Source organism: Eublepharis macularius, chromosome 2 (assembly GCF_028583425.1).
Source record: "Eublepharis macularius isolate TG4126 chromosome 2, MPM_Emac_v1.0, whole genome shotgun sequence".
NCBI classification, from domain to species: Eukaryota; Metazoa; Chordata; class Lepidosauria; order Squamata; family Eublepharidae; genus Eublepharis; species Eublepharis macularius.
In genome coordinates this window covers 120,972,031-120,994,331 of record NC_072791.1, presented here as the reverse complement: position 1 = coordinate 120,994,331, position 22,301 = coordinate 120,972,031, and the positions used below count along the sequence as shown (strand labels likewise).

General features: G+C 43.6%; 1 protein-coding gene across 1 annotated transcript in view; it reads right to left on the bottom strand.

Annotated features, from left to right (window-relative positions):
- IRAG1 (inositol 1,4,5-triphosphate receptor associated 1) overlaps nucleotides 1-22,301 on the bottom strand; it is a 152,985-nt gene that overhangs the window by 86,981 nt on the left and 43,703 nt on the right. Inside the window, exons 10-11 of the mRNA XM_054969988.1 lie at nucleotides 18,529-18,586; nucleotides 775-892 (exon numbers count right to left, since the gene is read on the bottom strand). Coding sequence (XP_054825963.1) covers nucleotides 775-892; nucleotides 18,529-18,586 — 176 coding nt within the window. The remainder of the gene's footprint in view (nucleotides 1-774; nucleotides 893-18,528; nucleotides 18,587-22,301) is intronic.

The following is a 22,301-nucleotide window of genomic DNA, read 5'->3' as shown; positions in this document are numbered from 1 at the left end:
TTATTATCAACATAGGAAAGAGACATTCCTAAAATATACTGACTAAGTTTTGAAGCCAAGGAATTTTTTTCAACACAAGTTTTATAAGCAACTCTCAGGAGACTATTTGTTTTAACTTTCCATGGCGTTTATGGCAGCATTCATATCCAATTTAAAAGCTTTTTAAAACTGGCACCAATGTATTTTTATTTCTTCTATGATACGGTATTATCAGCTTAGAAGTATTAAATTACTTGCCTAATACTTCATTTATCCTACTAAAAATTTTTAGTGAGAAATCAATTGTAGTTCTAAGTAAGGAACAAATCTGCTGCTTCCCCACTTAACGGCATCAGTACACGTATGTTTTTCCAACAGTGCACACAGCAGCTGCCTGGAGCCACTGTTTCATACTGGGAAAATGGTGCATGTGTTGGAGAAGGCTTAAGCCCTTCTTCCTACGCAGTGTAGTCCTGGTCCAATTTGAGCCCACATACACTTGGGAATTAAGTTTCAAGCACAGAACCCTCCAACACATCTGATCAACAGGATCCATGGCAGCCCCGTGAGGACACAAAGGCCTTACAACACATGAACTGGTCCTCTGTCAAGCACTGATCCTGGCACACTAGTTTAAAATGTGCAAAGAACTTAAAAAAAAAATTAAGAAGGACATTCAAACATCCCCCTCTACCCCACAAAGCCTAAACTGGAAGTATCTATGGAAAGCTCTTCTATTGGACTCTGCTGAATACATAACATTATATAGTAAGTAGAGAAATGAATTGCTCCTACCTATGAATGATGTCTCAAGTCTGGAGTTGTTATAGTCCAAGTAGTGTATAGCACTGGAAGTCAAGAAGGAAAAATAAACTGGCAACACAGATGTTGATTCACAGCAAGCAGCAGCCTCCTGCTTAAAAAAAAATTGAGCAGCCCAGTTAGACCGAAACTTTTTCCTGATTATCAGTTTGTGTGAACCAGACCATTAAGACAAGCCTTACATGTCTCTCTTCATACTCTCAGCTTGGAAACAATTCTCCAAAAGCTTCTCAACCATTTATTAAAAGCAGGATCTCCCACACATGACTATTAAGACCTGTAAATCCCCCTCCTCTGGATAAATCGGCATTAAATTGTAACCCTCCATTTTAGGAACCTGGGAAATTTCAGCTAGTTGAACCCATTCTCATTTTACATGCACAGGTAGGATTTGGCAAGGCATCTTAGGAAAGTAGGTAGTGTGGCACAGCAGGCACAAATATAGAAATGAAATGTCATTGGCAATCACAATTTAGCGGGAAGGTGAGCCATCTGTATAGCAGTCACACAGAGAAAGGGGTCAGATGAAGGTATGGTTTACATGCCTGTTGTGCGACATAGGTAAGAACTTCTCTCTCCTTTCCACACACACAAAATTACTAATTACATGCAATTCCATGATTTTAAGAGAGATTTATTTGTTTTTTGATCGGTTGCCTGCTGCGCAACTGTAGTTTTTCTGTTGTACCAAAACATGTACTGTAAAACATATTATTGAGCAAAGAGAGCAGACAGTGCCTGGCATATGGGAAAGTGGGCAATTATAGCATTTGCCTCTAACCCTTTTGGGTGTGCACACAAAAGATTTGCCTTTCAAGAAGAGGAGTAAATACTGTAGTTGCCTGTATCCCTTTGAGAAGTGGACCATATACCAAGCTGTTTGCCCCTATGCAGTGTAGCACAAGCAATAGGAAACAGTAGTCATACAGAATCAACAGCGCGCACACAGTATGACTGGTATAAATACTTTGATCATACCTGTTCAAACTCTGCTGATTGTCAGCTATATTTCTACTGATTCACTGTGTGCTCCTTCTGACTTCTTTTAATGCTGAATCAGAATAACAGACAAATCCAGACATCTCAGTGCAGGTCAGCATTTTTTGCTGTCAGTTCCTTCTCCTGCTTTACTCACCTGAACCACACCAAGGCTTGCCTGTAACATCAGCCCTCTGCTATAGCCTGCCTATGGCCATGTGGCAGGCTTTGTTCTTGTTGTCCTTTAGGAGGGTTTGCAAATTGCAAGACTTTCTTATTCAAAGGCTTTTGGTTAATACTGAAGGTGATTAGTTTTGTTTGCTGTTCAGTGATGTTGGAAATGTTTTGAGTGGGAAATGGCTTTGTGGGTGTACAGTTTTGATGTGGTTTGATCTTTTGAGTTGTATACTTTTTGTGCAATGATTTAATGTTACTCTTAGCGGCTCTGAGCTCTTTACAGATAGGCACGATATAAAAAATTTTAAAATCTTGGTATTAAAGATTATAACCAATCCACATGGAAAATTATATTCTGTATATTAATGAAAATCTTTTTGGGGTTCGGCTTTTGATTAGGTAATGTCCAAAATGCCTATCCTAGAAGCAACTGGTGGTAACAATCTTCCTAGGTTAATTGAGAGACCAACTATGCTATCTTAACACCTGTACTAAGATTTTAAAAATCTTTTTTTCTCAAGCCCTAAATAATTTGAATTGTATCATTTTTAGTTCAGAAACTTCATACTGGCTTCTTCCTTTGATTTGTGTGTGTGTGTGTACTGAAGAATGGTGACGCTGCATGGAAATGATACAAACTATTTGTCTTGTATTTTATGTCCTTTACAGTGCAATCCTTAAGGGGTGGGTAGAAAGCACTCAGGGAGAGGAATAAGGCTTATGCTGTCGTAACTCACACTTACACGGGCACAACCCCTTCACCAGCAGTCGAGGAGGTGCACTCCTGCTGCTGGGACGCCACTAGCGGCTATGCTTGGCGACTGGATGGAGTATAAGTGTGGATCAAGTTCCTGTGCCGGTGCCAGAAGGGGCAGGGGTGGGTGAGCAAAGAATTAGTTGGCTTCCAAAGCTGCCCCAGACCCGGGAATACCCCCTGCAGCAACAGAAAGTTATGCCACAAAAAAAGGCAGCATAGCCCATAGGCACTCATTGAATGGGAAAACTCAGGCTCCCCTCCCGGCGCCAACCCCTACCCACATAGCCTGATGGAGCATAGGATGGCAACTACCATGGGGACCAATCTGCATGCACCCTGTGGTGTCTGGGCCCCTCTCCACGAACCTAATCAGCTCCCCTGGCACCCTGCATAACCTCCAGCTGCACCACCCATGAACTCAGGTAAGTAAGAAGGTGGCCAGAGGCTCTGCCCGGCAGCCCCCTGCCGTGGGGACTTAGAACACACAGCAGGGGAGTGGGTGCTCACGGTGGTGGGCCACAACTGCACTGGGCAGATTTAGTGGAAAATAGGGAGTACTTTGCACTCACTCAAGGGAAGAAGAGAAAAGTCCAGAATGTCTGACTAACAACAACCACCCAAATCCCCTTGCAGGCTATCTGACTCCAGAATCCCAGCTCAGGAAGGGGCAAGAAAGCACTGACAGGTAAGAAGGAGCTGGGAGGAGGCTACCCTGGCATTCTGATTTGGGCAAGCTGCCCCCCTCACCTGAACCCTCCCGAATGCTAGCCTCGGCATGTGAGGGGGGCAGCGTCAGCACCTGCCTGCCACGGAGGCAGTTGCCCAGAAAACAGCTCTTGAGGCAGCCATTTGGGGGGTCACCAGCTAGCCATCTGGGGGCTCTGTTCAGACTTCCTCAGTTGGGGCCCTCTCAGCAGAAGAGGAAGAGCGGCCGCAGGTCAGGTTGATTGGGTGTTCATAACTCCCTATTAATGGAGGGTGCTCAGCCTCTTGACTTTCTCCCTCACAGGATAAGACCATTCTGATGCAAAGCACTTTCTCAACAGAATGTCATGCATTATCTGATTGAAGGCTGCACCTGTGACACTGGAGCTGCTGCCGCCGCCCCCAACCACGGACACCCTCCCAGAACATTGCAGACTGGGCTTGGCCTTGGACTGGGTTGGGTCCCTTGCCACACATCTGTTTCCCTTGTAGGCAGGTTACAACTCATCAGGGAGACCAAGGAGCATGGCTTTCCAGCCCCCAGTGATCCTCCTCGAGTGCCATTCAGGTCCAGCCCAGAGAGCAGTTCCCCAAGGCAGCCCGCATCTCAACCTTGCCCTTGTGAGGGCAGGACGAGGAATGGATTTTACGGCTCTGACTGCTGCTCAAACTGCTTTTGCTCCCTTTCCAGTTGAAGGACATTGGCAAGACATATTCCAGACAACCTCTTTGCCTTTTCCAGTTTAATAAAATATGTGTCGAAAAACAAGAAACTGCCTGTCTGCTTGCTTGCCTGTAGATGACAGTAGGCCCCTCCCCAGCTCCCCATAGGGATGTCTTTTCGCACATATTGGCAAATGATTCCTGGCTCAGGGCTGGGATGGATGGGGTGGGCTGTGCTGCCAGAAGGTGCAAGTGTTCAGTGGTGCCTCGCAGTCCCATCCAGCTTCTGTGCCCCTCCCCCCTCAATGTACCTTCAGTCAGTGGGGTGGAATTGTAGTGTGGCCATGTACGTCTGGTGGGGCAGGCACCACTGAGGACTCTCATCTCTGACAGAGCTGCTGGTATCTGATAAGCCAGGCAGTTGACTGCTGCATGCGGAGAAAGGGGAGGGGGGGTTGCTGCAGGGAGGTGGGGAATGTGAAGCAACATCTTGGGATCTCTGGAGCTCCTCCTCTGGGAGGATGAACCACCCTCCTTTTCACTCTTTGTGGAGGCAAGGATGGACTTGGGGAATCTGGCGCATGAGGTGGACAATGCCCCCCCCCGAGCAGTTTCTCTGGTCCCGCAGGCCATCAGTCCACTTAGGGGGGGGCATCACCCCAGGACTGGAGCATGGCTCGAGCTCCAACCCACGTTCTCCTCGCATCTTTGTGATGCAGTGATATGTTCAAATGGAGCTGCTGCATGACTGTGGGTGTTTGCCACTCTCATCATTCAAATGGACCTTCTGGCCTCTCGTGTGGTTTCCAATGGGCATTCCTGTCACTCATAGAAAACTCCCCCACCAGCCTCTCCAGGACCTGGGGGCTGATCCCAAGTAGTACAGGCTGCAAGTGCAGCCCTCACCAGGTCCTGCCACCCATCTGGGCTCACTTTTCAGGGAGGGGGTGCATCTTCCTTGGGGCAGCAGCAGTGGTGGTGGTGGAGTTTGTAAGTGAGCAGTGTTTCTGCCACCAGCCTGCCCCTTGTTGGGAACGGGATTGGACAAGCAGGTGGGCGAGCACCCCGTCTGCACTGTCAGTGTCCCACCTCCTGGGGCAGGGCTCCTCTCTGGGCAGGAGCCTCTGTTGGGGTGCAGTAAGCCCAATCATGGTGTCTCTCCCTGCGGGGTGGAGACATGGCAGCTGGGGATGGGAAGCACAACCTGGGACTAGCTACATCTTTCCCTGCCACTCACAGCACTGTCAACTGCTGCCATCCTGCAATTGGTTGATCCTAGTGGTGTTGCCTGGCTGCGCCTTGCTGGGCTCGGCTGGCTGGCCCAGCTCTCCCATGAAAGTCCTTTGGAAGCAGATTACTGGTGCTGCATTTACACTTATGCACAGCTGCAGGCAGCAGACAGGATCTTAGGATTGCACTGTTAGAATTGCTTATAGTCTGTTTCAGCATTTCTTCAACTCTGTATTGGATTTCTGCTGATTTTAAATCTTTGCAAATATACATTTATATACCCTATTACATTGTTTATTGATTTTTTTTAAGTGACTGTGTGAGTTCACACTATGTAATTCGCCTTGAGTATCAGTGAGAAAAGCAGACTATAAATAATCTAAAATAAATAAATATGGCCCAAATGTTTTTTTTTTATACTACATACATATATTCGCCAACTGAAGATAAATATTTTATGCACCAGCTCTTGCTCACAAAAGCTTATCCTGAAATAGATCTGTCAGTCTTTAAAGTGATACAAGATATTACTGTTTTATAACTAATGTTAATAAATTACAAACAACCGAGAATACTTATGAATGGTAAGCCATAGCATGGGATGTACTTAATAATAGCGAACTATATCAAGATATGTCCAATTCTCTATCTACAAATGATTTCTCCTAAAGGCTTTACATAAAAGGTTGAATTGCATGGGGGAAATAAGATTGTGTACTGTGGAACCCCACAAGATAACACCCACTCTGAAGATGTCTTGTCTCTGACAGTAACCAGTCCAAGGCATATCCCCAGATACCTACTTCTGCCTCCAATTGCGTCCACAGGATGGCATAAGCTAAAGACAAAAAGCATGACCTTTTTCTACATTCAGATGGAAGTCATTAACTAAGCCACCAGAACCATCTCTGTCCCACAGCCCAGCCTGAACCAGACTGAAAAGGGTCCAGAGCACAATTTATCCAAAAATTCCTGCAGTTGGCCTGCTCTTTATTCATATAACTCTGGTGTCATTGCGAGTTGAGTTTATGAGGGCATTTGCACAATGAACAGGAAGGTGCTTGAGATACTTGTGCTGTCTTTAGCTCAGACTATAAAGTGTAGCAAGACCAGGAAACTTTTACTCCAGCTTAACTGCACGGAAATTAGAAAACTGTCTATATTCTTATGAACACTTCTGTTAAAAAAATACCCTCTACCATAAAAACAAAAGTCTAAACTAACAATAACCTACTTCCCATTTGTCCTAACTATGCTTGTGAGAGGTTGCACCCAGAAAGGGAAATCCCACTTCCCAGAAGGAGCTACATTTGATACTTCCCTCTTAGAAGGAGAGGTGAAACTGACAGAGCCTTTGGGAGGCAAAGAGGAAATTAACAAACCCTCTGAGCAGCATCTCCCTGGCTCTGTAGAGAGGGGAAATTAACAAAGCATTCTGATCTCTTTTAAAACTCAGCTTCCCAGCTAACATTGCAACTCCTTTCATGTGCTCCTCCTCGTGTAATTCATCTCTTGTAGTTTGCCTCTGAGAAAGAAGACTGAGGACACAACAACAACATTAACATTCAATTTATATACCGCCCTTCAGAGTGACTTAACATCCACTCAGAGTGGTTTACAAAGTATGCTATTATTATCCCCACAACAACAAACACCCTGTGAGGTGGGTGGGGCTGAGAGAGCTCCTAGAAGCTGTGACTGACCCAAGGTTATCCAGCTGGCTTCAAGTGGAGGAGTGGGGAATCAAACCAGGTTCTCCAGATTAGAGTCCCATGCTGTTAACCACTACACCAAACTGGAAGATCCTTGTGTATTTACTTACATGAGCAAAAAAAAAATAGAAGGTACAAATGAGGGGAGTAAAATAATGTCTGTGAAGCATTTTATTCTAGTCCAACTCAGAGGAGCCTCGCTCTGGAGCACGAGGTGAGGAGATGGAGGGAGCAAGGCTTTGCTCTTGTTGCTCATGTGGTGAAACTATCTGCCCAGCACCCTTGTGCCCACATAGGACTCAGGGAGTTATTTTGCCTTCCTGGGTCTCCCACCCAGCTTAGCTCCTCCCCCTCTACTTTACCTCTCTGGCTGTCACTGTCACCGTCACCAACAAATCAATTATCAGGGCATGTTCCACTTGAGGGCTTGTGTTCCCAGGCACCCTCTGCTACTTTGCCATTTAAAGGCTCTGCTTGGTGATCATGTCTCCTCTGCTGCCAAAGAGACTGACATGCCTGGTTGGATGCTCTAAGGGAGTTGTGTTAACTGCAGCCCCTCTCTTCCACTTTGGTTCACATGGATCAAACAGTTTTAACATCGGTAACAGAGATCCAGCTGACACCACTTAAAATGAAAGTATATTTATTTTAAAAAAGCACACACATCCTCTGCAAACACAACAGACTGAGCAAGGATTAAAGAAAAGGCAATATAAACACAATCCTCAGCCTCTGAATCATGCATATCCCTAACTAGGGGAAAATAAGAACGCACCATGTAATTCTTGATGTTGCACACATATATAAATTATCCATTACCTTATTCAGGTACATAGTGCAGGCACAATTATTGTTCCTTTGGGCTGTGAATTTTGGAATAACTTTTGGAGTGTACAGCATTTTACTACAGCTTCATATTTACTACAGGATCACATATTTTCACTTGTTTTACACATGGGTGGATGAACTCTTGTAAATACCTGAGGATCCCTATCATACCTAGTTTGGTCCTTGGTCCTTATCATCAACCTAATGATGAAAAATGGTCTCCTCTCCCCCCTGCAGCAGCATAGTATCTTTGTCAGGGAAACACTGAAGGCAGAAACTACCAAGTCTCTCCCAGATCACCCTACTTTTAAGGGAAATTAGACATACAGAGAACAATCCTAAGGTATACTCAGAAGTTCCATGTTATTCAGTCATACTTACTCCAAGGAAAGTATTTTTAATTGCAGAAATCTTCTCTTCTCCTCCACATCACTCAAGTCACATTTTGTTCCCAAAACCTGCCTCTTTCTTATATTATTGTCATTTGCTGTTACACATTATGGTAGACACTGCCTGGCACTGAGAGAGCAGGGGAAGAAGAAAAGAAGTTGAGCATTTGACCTCCAGATAGCATGAGCAAGTAAAATATTTGTCACTGTGACTAGCAGGGACTATACCATAGGACAGAGTAGCATGCATATAGAATACTGCCTCTTACACAAAATCAGAACAAAGCCCTCCTGAATCCGGAAGACTGAGTCAAATAAAACTAGTTTGGGAAGACTGGTCCATGAGTTCATCCCGCATCTGCAGAAATATCTGTGTGTAACTCTACCAATTGATAAGCATCTTAACAACATATTTGCTGAGTAACTCTTCACTCCCTCTCCCCCTCCTAACCTCTAAGAACTCTAAGCCACACAGCTAGGCATCAGGATAAAAATCTGGAACCAAAATATTTTGCTATGACTGACTATTGTTAATTTTCTATTTGGATTTACTTATAAAACTATATTAACAAATTACTCTCATTTTAAGTTTGGGTTTTGATTAGTTAATATACAAATGCACACTCCTAGCAGAGAGCTGAGGCACTGGTTATCCATCTGTTTCTGGGCACACTTTAAAGCAGCAGTCCCCAACCTTTTTGGCACCAGGGACTGGTTTCGTGGAAGACCGTTTTTCCATGGACCGGGGGGGGGGGGATGATACAGTTGCACACTTTTTTCCTATTATTACATTATATAATGAAATAATTATACAACTGTGTGGGCAGGAGGCCAGTAGCACTTCTCCATTCTCCAGCAGCGGCCATGCCACTGGAGGAGAGGAAGAGGCAGGCAGAGGCAGACTGGGGCAGGCGGCGCTTAGGGCGGCTGGCTGCCTGGCAGGCCCAGCAGTGACCTGGCACACAAAGACGTGAGGGCAGGGCAGGGCAGGGCAGCAGCAGCAGCTCCAGCAAGCACAGCGACACCAACCACAGCATGAGGCAGCAACTGTGCATGTGCCGGCTGGGAGTGGGAGGAGAGACCCAGAGGCATGATGGGAGTCAGCCAGCCAGACAAAATGATATTTCTAATGAAAAGTGCAGGGCTGGCCAGGCGAGGCGCAGGCAAGGCATGGCTGCCCCTCCCAAGACAGTGACCACCTACCTCACCTGCTCCCTGGAGCCGGCTCTGCACTCGCCCACCACTCACCTCCTGTGCAGCCCGGTTGCTAACTGGCCGTGTACCGGTACCAGTTTGCAGCCCGGGGGGTGGGGACCCCTGCTTTAAACTGCTATTTCTCACCTTTATGGCTCTAAATGGCTTGGGGCCAGGATACCTGAAGGACCACCTCCTCCCATATTATCCAGCCTCCCATATTATCCAGCCTGCTGCTCAATTCCTACCTTCTGCATCCCTGCCTTCAGAGACGAAGTGGGCAGCGATTGGAGATAGGGCATTTTCTGTGATGGCACCTTGCTTCTGGAATGCCCTCCCCCTTGATACTCTGGTGGGGCTTGCTTTACTTCCTTTTAGGCACCAAGCTAAAACACATCTTTTTACCTAGGCTTTAAATTAGACATTTAATTAGAGAGATAAAATGGGCTGCTTATTTTTATGGACAGTTTTTATGCAATTTATATCCAATGGCCTATTTTTAATGGTTTGCTTTTTATATTGTGATGTTATTTTAATTGTAAGCCACTTCCAGCAGGACTCTGAAGAGGTAACATAGAAAAATTCGAAATAAGCATATACATATTTAGGATTGCAGCCTAAAGAATATGCAACTTTTATGCGTTTTAAAAGGTACATGTATTTTATATTATTGTATTAATTGTAATCTGCCCTGAGCCTGCCGATGCAGGGAGGGCGGAATATAAATGGAATAAGATAAATAAATAAATAAACTGATTGCACGTGTTAAGTGGATGATGATGCAAGAATTCTGGCCTAATACTATTAATTTCTGCATAAGAAACTTCCTGTCCACAAAAGAAATGGCAATAAGCTATTCTCACATCAATTAAGGAATGTAATTGCCATAGCAACAAAATGTAGGCATTTAAACATAGCAACAGACTTTTTATAGCATCCTCTTGATTATCAAACTGGCATGTGCTTTTATATTCAGAACAGATTCAACGTGGTGGTGGGAGGATGGTTCAGAAGATAGTGTAATATTCATCCCAAGAAATTCAGAAAAGCACACTCACAAATCCTTCTGCCTTTAACAAAATAAACAAAAGCATTTGGAAAGCAACACTAATAAGTTGATGTCCTCTGGATGAGAAAATAAGCATCCTTACTTACAAATGGTAGACAAATGAGCTACTAGCTGGATGGCTCATGTCAAAATCAACACTCAAGTGGCAAGTTACTGTCTTTCTATGTTAGCCATGTTAAGAGAACGATCATATCACTGGACCACCATGTGGGGTTGCTGTAAGGTTATCAAGGGGACTAGCGTGAAGTGCTTTGGCTAGTTGAGAAAGCACTTTTTCAACACTAAATATTATCTTTAGTAGTGTTAAGAAAATATAGCACCTCAGTACATTGGTAATAGAAGAAAATAATCTCACTCCCCTTTCTCTCAAGAAAATATCATAACTAGCCATATAATGTCATTCTACTAATATAAAATAATACTAAACACTATGCTTGCTGGACGTCACATTATATCTCCCAACAGCTGATTGAAGGAAATAGGTACAATTATTTTCCTGGCAGGCAATCTGGGCAAGCATACAGTGCACACACTCCCATTGTGGTACAATGATATCACTTCTGGAAGTGACATCATTGTGCTGGCCATAAGAGTGTTCCCATGCTTTGCAGGGACTGATTTTGGCCCCAAACAGGTCAATTCTCAAAGAACTGGCACTGTGTGAAGCATGGGAACATTCCCTTGTCCAGCACAATGGAATCATTTCCAGAAGGCCATAGCTCCAGTGAATAACGCCCCCTTCTGCTGATAGCCTACGGGGACCTGGCAACCCTAGGAAGAAGGCATACTAGGGTTACCAGCTCCCCGCTGGGAAAGAGTTCTCCTGTACCCACCTGCCTCTCCCTGTCCTGGCTCATTTATCTTGCAAGAGGGAGTAGTTTAAATCCCTGGACATGTGAAAAAATGGTGCATACACACCAGTAAAAACTGAAATGATGAGTGCTCAGCCCAAACATAGCAATTTCTCTGTTTAAGGGTCAATTAAGGGCTGTTTAAGGGCTGCACTGAACCCCTGTTGCTTCCATGTTAAGCTGGATATGATGTCACTGAGAGGCCTCTAGACTATGCATGCATGAGTAACAAAGAAGCCCCCACTTGGCCAGCATCCCCCATCCCCTGCTTTGAAAGTAAAGGGGTTTGGTAACTTTAGGGCAGAATCATGAATGCCACCCTAAGTGCCCTGAAGGAAGAGCAGGGTAAAAAAAATTAAATTAAGTTAGTAAAGCTGCAAGATACGGATATCAAGTCATATAGTACAGAGCTCAACATCCTAGTATATAAATCCAAGCCGTATTGGTGACGACACACTTTTTATCCCCACGCAGGCACACTCTAGCCTACGTGAGGATAAAGAGTCGTTGCCAATACGACTTGTTTAGGACAAGATGGGGAGGGCTAGCGTACTCCTCCCAGGGGTCTACAGCAGCCGTGGGAAGGCTCAGCACGGCCCAGCACTACCACCCAGCATGCTGGCGGGGAGGGCCACGCTCCTGCACCGTCCTTCTCTGTCACTGCAGCAGCCTCCTCAGGGTCTCTGGATGGTTATGCCACTGCAGTTGCTGAGGCACTGAGGAGGCCTGCCATGCCAGCCTGGCCCTCAGCACAGCCCAAGCAGGCCAGATTGTCACGATGGGCCATGGAGTGCTGCTGCACTCTGCACTGGCCCGATTTCCACCCACTTAAGGCCGAATTGGTCCGTTGCAGAGCACAGGATCATTGTCAGGACGGTGCAATGGGCCCTGGAGTGCTCCTGCACTATGCATTGGCCCGATTTCTACCCATTTGAGGCCAAATTGGGCCCATGCAGAGTGCAGAAATGCTGCCGGGGTGGCACAATGGGCCCTGGAATACTGCTATGCACCACACTGGCCCGATTTCGCCTGTTTGAGGCCAAATCAGGCCAATGCCGAGCACAGGAATACTGCCGGGGCGGCGTGATGGTCCCTGGAGTGCTCCTCTGCTCTGCAGTGGCCCAATTTCTTCCCGGTTGAGGCCAAATCCGGCCTGTGTGGAGCTCAGGAATGTTGCTGAGGTGGTGCAACAGGCCCTGGAGTGCTCCTGCGCTCTGCACCGGCCTGATTTTGGCCTGTTTGAGGCCAAAATCAGCCCACTGCAGAGCGCAGGAATGCTGCTGGGGTGGTGCATGCCCTCACAATGGGCTTTGTTGCTAGTAATATATAAATCTTTCTTGCCTATTACCAGATACAAATTCAATACCTATCAGAAACTTGAACACAAACTGAAAACTGTCTCTACTTTTTTAAGATGTATAGACTGAGAGTATGATATTTGCCTTGTTTACAAAGAATCTCCATTTCTAACAGCACACAATATAGCACACAGACAGACAGCTTAGTGTAGTGATTAGAGTGCTGGACTAGGATCTGGCAGAACCACGTCTGAATTCCTACTCTGCCTGGGAAGCTTGCTGGAAGACCTTGGGCCAATCACACGCTCTCAACTCACCTACTTCACTGGGTTGTTCTGAGGATAAAATGGAGGAGAGGAAAACAATGTAAGCCACTTTGGATCCTTATTGGGGACAAAGGTGGGGTATAAAATTTTTAAAAGTAAATTTAAGACATATGTATCCAATTTTCTCCAGGTAACAGACATAAGAGAATTTCAGGGCCTTAAGCTGTGGTCCGGTGTATTTAGGACCTGTTATTATTCCTATATCTTAACAAGAAAGTGCCTCAATAAATTGATGTAGACAACTAGGGTCTAAGCATTATTTTTTCGGGCCCAGTACAAATTTGTAAAATGCCCATCCTACCAACACCACAATCCCTCATGCCATACGTACAGTATCATGAAAAAGAATGCTTTGGTTATGAAACTACTGTTACATATTCCCTGCCCTCTCTAGAGATGGTAAAGCGCTAGGTTTCAGGTAAAATATCGGAATGGATTTTTGGTAAGGATGCTCTACGTGATATTAACCAGGTATGCCATTCTAAATTCTCTCTTTGGTACTCTAGGTTTAAGAAAAATACATTTCTTTCGCATTACCTAGCTACCTTCCTAACATTCATTTAAGGAAGGCATTTACCCAAGCATGTTTCCAAACCATGCCATCAGCTTATATTCAGGGTAGATATAAAGAAATACTAGAGGCTCAGCACTTTTGCCCTTGCGGTTCCAATGAGGTGGAAGATATTGTTCACTACATTTTATTCTGCCCCTTTTACGAGCCCATTAGAAACAGATTTTTGAACCCACTCCTCATAAATTTCTCTGGTGGAATCTATTGAGTTTTTATTGGCTGATGCCATTCCAGATGTTATTTTTACTTTTAAGGTGTAACTTGTATTTTGTTATGGTGGGCTGTCTAAGAAGTACTGAAATGAACTGTGCTATGGGGTTAGGATGTTACGGCCCACAGCTACAACAATAAATATTTTTGCTTGCTTGCTTACTGTTACATATTCTACATTTCTTAAAAATGCCCTTTTGCTACTTTTGTTTAACTAACCCTGAGAGTCCTACAGGTCTGCTAATTATTTTGTAACCTCTTGGTCGTTAAAAAGGGATTATCCTGTCCATATCTTTTAAAAAATTCTAATGGACCAATACGGCTGCAAAGATTTGGTCAGGTAATTTAAAGCTTTATTTTCCTTGCCCTTTTCACTGCAAAATCATGAACTAGCCCCCCCCCCCGCCAAGTCTATTTCTCTTGCAAGTTCACACTCAATAGACAAGATGGCTATGTGACTTAACTGTTGTTGGTGCATTGCTGAACTCTTGCAGTTTTTGATGGGTGCTAGCTTGCTGAGTTTCTTCACAGTCACTTCCAGAATACAAAGAATACTTCATGGAAAATTAGTTGCCACACTCAGTCGCTATATTGGAATCATTTTAATCTTGATTTTGTTCATCTGTATTGTTCCCTGACTGCTGAAAGGCCCTATCTGATCTGAAAAAATAGAGTATAGACTGGTTTCCTTTAGCTTCTCTTTGTTTCCTTTCTTTTACCATCCTTACATTTCTGGCTGCCTGATTTGTATTTATAGCCACCACCAGACATGGCAGCAGGGAGCATATGTGTTCGTAACTGTGAGTGAATTAGATATTTGAGACTGCAAATCCTACCAGAAGTAGCAGCAGCACTTGCTCCCATTGTTTTATGCCCTGTTTTGCCTTTCCCACCAGATGTCCCTACCTCCTGACTAAGCTCAAGGTATTCTGGGGGCCATAGTTCTGACCCAGGAGATCCAGCAGTTTTGTATGTTTCTTGAGATTGCTGTTCTAACACCGCTTGGCTTGGCTCCAGTAAATTTCACATGATCTGGACAATAGATACAAGGAAATACTTTCTATAAATATTCTCAGATGTGATCTACAATCTATCCTGAATTTTTTCCTCATGGAATTGGGATTAGAGATGGGCATGAACCAAAATACGAACCAAAATTAAGCACAAACCAGGCCAGTTTGTGGTTCGCGAACCAGTGGTTCGTCAGATCCCATTTCTGACGAACTGCCACGAACTTTTAGGCTGGTTCGTTTGGTTCATTTTTTTGGTTCATTACTGCAGACAGCCTGGTGCCAATCAATCAGTTTCCTAGGCAACAGGAGATAGACTTCCTGCAGACCTTCTGCTGACCCCGAAGTGACAATTTTCTGACCTGGATGTGATGTTTTCACGAACCAAACAAACCGGTTCACGAACCAGGGGCAGGTTTATGAAAGTTCGTGGTTCGTGAAATTTGATGAACCACAAACCACATGGTTCGGGTTTTTTCTGGTTCGTGCCCATCTCTAATTGGGATTGCAGCCTGGGCTGGGCTCCTCTGAACCACCAGGCCCCAGTAAAGTATACCCTTTTCCTCTCCCATGTAGAGGCTCTGAAGACAATTTCTATTTGCAACGTATTACTGTATTTTCTGTTTTACTATTTCTGGATACACTCGTCAGCATTCAGTGTCGTATGAGGCAGGCTTGTAGAATTCCCAGCATTCCTTTTGCCAATATCATTAACATTTTAAGAAAAGACTTTTCTTTATCAGTAAAATAAGAGTTGCAATTCAAGCCTTCCTGAAGTCATACCTTATGAAAAGGAAGCCCAAACGGTAAGAAGGTAATCATGGCTACCAGTAGTAACAGACAGGTCTTCTCCACTTGCTCAGATTCCAAGTCTTAGCTCAGATTAAAGTTTAAAAAGGAAAAGCTTCCACCTCATTTATTTTATAATGATCAACAACCGTATCATCAGATATTAAGAACCATGTATGCCACCCTGAGCAGAAAAGCAGGATAAAAATGAGGATGGATTAGGGTTGCCAAGTCCCTTGGAGCCCAAACTGGAGGATGGGGGGAGGGGTGGTGGTTGGGGGAGTGCATGCACTCTCAAGCACTTCCTTGTCATGCTGGGAAAGCCATCATTTCCACTGCAACAAGGAAGTGTTCCACGGCATGTGAGAAAGTGCTGTGGGGCTCCTGGGCCCATGCTCTGTGCCTTTTCTCCGCAGGCTAGGTGAATAGTGGCAGCGGAGTCGAGGCTGGGAATGGGGGATTCCCTGTCCCCACCGAGGAAATGAGATCCCTAGGATGGAGGGATAGAAACTGGTGGTTTGTCAAAACAGAGTGAACCGATCTTTTTTGTTCAGGATGAGAGACAGATGGCATGTCACTTGCAAAGAACTGGTACTGTGTAGATGTGATTCAAGATCCTGGCTCAGGTCTCATCTCAAACATGAGTTCAGTAAACAACTCAGGCAAACAACTCTCTTACAACTTCTGAACTGTTTTATGGGGATAGTTGTACTAAACACTGCTATATGATTGTTGTATGGATTTTTGAAATTACACTCAGTCGAGGCTACATAAATGCTTGCTAAGGTTTTGAGCTTTCTTATAGATCCTTAGCCATGATTTGGAGGGCCTGATGTCCATTCTTTGTAATATGCAGGATGCTATTTTTATTAACTACATACTCTATCTGGTCTTGCAATTTCTTCTGCCCTTCAAACACAGACAGAATCAAGTTTAGCCAATTAAATTATTTGTCTGTCTTTGTTCAGCTCAGGGTTTTGAAAATGCTTATACTGTTTACATTTGTGTGTTCAATGCTTTGTTTGCTGCTCACTGTTATGGTACATGCTACCGACCTTCCTCAGCACAGGAAGTGGTAATAATTTATGGCCATTTTCTCCTTCTGCAGTCTCAAAAGGAAAACAGTAGCTGCAAAAGATTTGAGTTGGTCATTTTTTCCACTGCGTTAAAATCCATCAGAAGCAGATTTTATTCTACATGACTTCCTGATCAACGGTCACATATAAAAGATGAAAATGGTTTGTTTTTAGATCAAATTTATTTTACAAAGATTCAAAGATCTTGTAGTATGTGACTTGAGGCAAAGCTTTTATACAGAAGACTGATTCAGTTTCATAAAAATTTACATTTCATTTTAGAAGTGCAGCTACTTTGTTTGTCCCTTGATATTTGTGTGCTTAACAAACTTCCCATTATTTGACCCCTCACTTCACATTTCTATTTATATAGCACTTATGCTAAAAACCAAAACAGAAGAACAAGTTGTATTAGATTGCTTAAACAATTAAACAATAAAAAGCTTCTAAAGGCAATATTACAATACCTACAGATTCATAGGACTAAAATGATGAGTACTGTTCATATTTTGTTACATTAGTGATGTCACTAAGTTGGGCCTGTATTCACATGTAGTATGCATTTTATAAAAGCCACAGCATTAAAAATCTCTAAACTTCAGGAGATGTGCTTAAGACTTGCTTAAAACTAAACAAAAGCCCTCTAAATTCAAGAAATGAAAGCCGAATGGTATGGTACCCAACCAGCAAACAGTGCACAACTGAGCCAACCAAACATCTTCTCAGGTAGCGCATCCCACCCCATCACTGGACATTAAAGATTACAGTTTCCTGCTGTCATGTTCATGTTAGAAAAACCTCCATCAGGCCAGCATTTTAGAGAGAAACGCATAGTCATTCATTGTCAGACTCTGTAATCCTGGGATTGAGTAGTGGAAGGACTGGATATTCTATATGAAGACTCTCACCTTCTTTCATAGTGATTCTCCACTATGAATCGGGACTAGATCTCAAGACTGTTAAGTAACAGCATAGCACAAGACCACATTAAGGTTGTACTGCTTTAATTTAATAGTCTTGAAATAGAATAAAATGCCTGGAATAAGTTACCAAACACCAAACAGCAAATCTAACAGTTACCCATAGAAGACAGGAAGCATTACTTTCTACAGAGACAACATAATATACACAATGCATCCAGTTTGAACATCATGGCTGTAACTGAAAATCCAGGTATGATTGCATGAATGTGCATATGAACACAATTTAACACTTTATTACATAGTGGCTGGAAGTGAAATATATGCTTTTATCTTTGGGTGTATAGAAAGAATTGGAATCTGAAGAAGGGAGCTTTGACTCTGGAAAGCTTACACCCTGAAAAATCTTGTTGGTTTCTAAGGTGCCTCTGGACTCAAAACCTGCTGTTCTTCTGCAGACCAACACAGCTACCTATCTGAAACTATCTTTGCACAGAGTTATTTAAATACCAACTACATACTTTAAATGATAGTTACAAATCAAAGACAGGTTCTAGAGGCAAGTAGACAATCCATCAAAGCAAGTACTTCTGCTGTATACTCTTAAGTGAATATGTGGCAAAAGAAGTTCATACAATTTCAGAATATTACGGTGAGTGAGTGAGTTCTTTTTATACATACTTGTTTATAAACAGAATAGTAGCTAATGCCCTTAACTGTGAGCAAAGAAGAAAACAGTTACTAAGGATGCTAAACCAAAAGGACATGTTTTACTGGCTAACGTTACTTACTTTAAGCATATGACATCAACATGGACCAGCACTGACATTTCTTTAGCATACATGTACTTCCAGACAATAAAGAAAAACAGTTAGCCAAGCACTCTGCCTTGCTACTCCTATTTAGGCAGCAACGGAAATCTAGCATACTGATAAACTTCACCCATGTAAAAGTATAGCAATGGGGTACTGTACCTTTAAAGGAGAAAAAATGGTTCCGTTTTGGATCTTAGCTGAAGAAAAGCTGTTTATTCTTGGTTTACAGAGATTACTTGCCTAAAACTGAGCTATTCCTCTTGTTTTCCCCCTTCAGGAAAGCCTCCCTCTCTCTCTCTCTCTTCTACTCACTCTGGGAGCTTTTACCATTTAAGGTCAATGTTACATCTGGCTCTGTTAACTAAGCTAAAGCACTTTCTAACTCAGGAGACCAAGCAGAGCTCTCAATATTAAAATGAGTTTTGGTTTAAAAGTAGTTCTTCAGAAAGCCTCTCCTCTATGTTGCAGAGAATTACAGAATAAGAGACTTCTGTTTTAGCACAAATGCTGAGAATGAGGCAGATCCCCATTAGCATTCTCTCACAGTTCAGAACACGAGGATGTTACTTACTCATTTCTGAATAAATTTAAATTAGGCAAGAAAAAAGAGCCGACAAAACAGCAAAATCATATTGTGCTAATCCTCAACAGAGGTGTATATTGGAGCAAGTGCATTTACTGGCGAGTTTATTCCCTCCCTTTGTTTGGGCAAAGGGTGTCAGACAAGCCACTTGATGTATGGAAGTGGAATACTCTGGCCTCATTAGAGATAAGGACCTTATTCCTCTGTTACATGCTGTGGTGTAAGCCTCTCTGGTATTCTTAAAGGAAGGCCAGGATACGAATGTGAACTTAAATGGATGTTATTCACTGCCCTGACTTAGATAATCTAGGCAAGTCCAGTTGGCCTTGGTTAGTAATTAGATGGGAGACCTCCAAAGAAGACCAGGGTTGCAGAGGAAGGCAATGGCAAACCACTTGTTAATCTCTTGCCTTGAAAACTCCAGCAGGAATCTCCATAGGTCAGCTTTGACTTGGTGGTACTTTTCCAGCACCATTTATTTCTTGGATAGGATGAATAGGGGTTAGCCAGTAGTTTCGTTTTCACAGTGGATATGTGTATATACATACACTTTGTTTAAAGGCTTGGCTCTACAGTTTATTTAGCATAATCCATCTGCACCATTTGTGATCTGCATGATGCTCAATAAGCCCTTTATTTTTATGGTTCCAGAACAGTCAAGTGTCTTAGGCAAGATTAAGACAGCCATATCTCATTTTAACCAAAGCTGCAATGATGTGCGTTGAATACAGACAAACTGAGGTTAAGGAAGCAACTGGTCTGCTGAACAAATTCCATACAGGAATTAGCGGGTTGTGGGGAGAGGTGAGCAGTCCTTTCTAGCAGGGTGGCAATGATACAATACAAGCCACAGAGAAGCAGTTGTGACAGATGAAAAGCTTAACAGCAAAACTACATTTATTGTTAGTAACACAGCATAAGCCCAAGTTAACATGCAATTTACAACATATTCCATTTTGGGCTTTGCTTCTTTGATTCAATCAAACTCTCCCCCCCCCCGCAGGCTTTAACAAAACCCTTTTCAGAACAGATCCAGTAGTTTAAACAATTTTCTTTAGTTCACAATGTTCTTCAGTAGGAAAAATGGCCTTTTATCTAATAATATGAGACACCATTATATCAGTCTCTTCCCAGACAGGCATTCTGTTTATCCAATTATTTTTTAAAGAAATTACTTGCCTCTGCTTAGACAGGAGGGCTAGATGAAGTACTGGATTCCTTTGCTGCTATTAAAGTTCAGTTGCAAATTCAAATATCTCTTGTTATTCATTCTAACAAACTGCTCTATACTTCTCCTTTTACCAAATCCAAAGGTGATCTATGCTTACGAATATCTTAGACTTCTGCAAAGCATATTCCAACAACTTTTTGTATTCACTTTCTATGATCCTCCCACTGGTCCCTCATATACGTATTCACCATCTAAAACATACTATTGACAAAACATTCTATAACATTGTTCATATATTTAACATACAACACAGGAGAGTAAAACATAAGTCCTAAGAGAAGAATAATCCTTAAAATGTGCACCTATAGAAAAAACATTCCTCAAGGAATCAGCACCATGAAGGCCATTAGAGCAATTCCTTCTCATTCCATTCCAAATGCTCTTTGATACAATGAAAGCTTCAGACAGGCTCTTATAATCAAGAAACAAGGAATTTAAGCACTTTCTGATTAAGGGGCATTGTAAGCCTGTCTCTATGACTAGGGTTGCCAGGTCCCCTTTTCCTCAGGATGGGAGGCGGGAGGCCTGGTACTCGCACTTACCTTATTAGATGTTTTCATGTGCACACACAGTGTGTGTGCTCCTGGGTTGTGTGATGACATCACTTCCAGGAAGTGACATCATCATTGTGCAGGGCCTTGTGCAGCCCCAGGAGTGCTCTCACACTCTGCAGTGGGCCAATTTGGGGCCTAGATTGGCCCACTGTGAAGCACAGGAGCTCTCCAGGGCCCTCCCAGCAGCGCTCCTACGCTCTTCAGCAGGCCGAATTGGGTCCGTTTCGGGCTGAAATCAGCCCACTGTGGAGTGTGGGAGCACGCCATGCCATCCAGGAGCACACCCCAGGAGTGGGTTTCCCTTCCTTTCCCCTTGCTGGCCAGGTGAGTGGGGGCAGGGAGTGGAGGGTGTGAGCAGGGAATCCCCCCCCCCCAGTGGGGAACTGGCAACCCTACTCTAGACTCTAGATTTTGAGGCAGTAGCATTCGGTTTTAGGAAGAGGAGAACTAGGACATGGTGTGTTGGAGGTGAGGTTTGGAAATAATAGGGCTTACAAGTGCAACACAATGGAATACCATCATATTGATAGAACCAGAAAAACAGCTAGGTTTCCTATAGAAATATTAAAAATTAGAATCTGGAAGCATTAAACTAGACGAATACATAAAGGAGAACAACAAAGTATTCAGAAGAGTTCATAACATGGAACGATGCAAAGGATAGTTAAACAGTAATCTAGATAGTGCTTATTATTGTAAGGGCTTATTATTGAAAGGGACCAAGATTGATCAAAGAGGTTCTCCAGACCAGTGGTCCATCTAGTCCAGCATTTTATCTCATATAGTGGCCACCCAGTCACTGTGTAGGGCCATTAACAGGGCATATATGCTTCTGAGTGTGAATTCACCATGGCTAGTAGCTACTAGGATTGCTGGTTCCCAATCGCCTGACCAGCGAGGGAGAAAGGCAGGAGAACAGGCCTCCCAGGGCACACTTCCGACACAGAGCAACAACATCACTCCCATGAGTTACATCATCATGCAGGCCCTGGGAGTCCTCTACTGCTTAGTACGGGGCTGATTTGGGACCCAAACAGGCCAATTCTTTAAGAACTGGCTGGGTGCAAAGTACGGGAGCATTCCTGGCGCCTGTGTGATGATGACATCACTCCCAGAAGTGATGTCATTGTGCCAGGAGCACATGTATGTTTTATGCATTTGCAAGGAAATTCAGAAGCTAAGTGCCAGGTTCCTTCCCCCACCAGCAGCTTAAGGGGACCTGGGAACCCTAGCAGCCACTAATAGACCTCTATGTCTATGTCTATGGCAATCACTACATTCTCAGGCAGCAAATTCCATATGAGGAAGTACTTCCTTTTTGTCTGTCCTGAATCTACTGCCCATTATTTTCATTGGATGTCCTTGAGTTCTACTATTTTTGGAGGAGAAAGAGTCCTTTCTGTCCACTCTCTCTACCTCATACATAATTTTATAATCCTTTATCATGTCCCCCACAGTTGTCTCTTTTTGACATGGAAAAGTCTCATTTTTTTTAGCTTTTCCTCAGAGGAAATGACTAAAATGTATACTCTTTCAGAGTAAAATCCTACTGTGCTGGCTCACA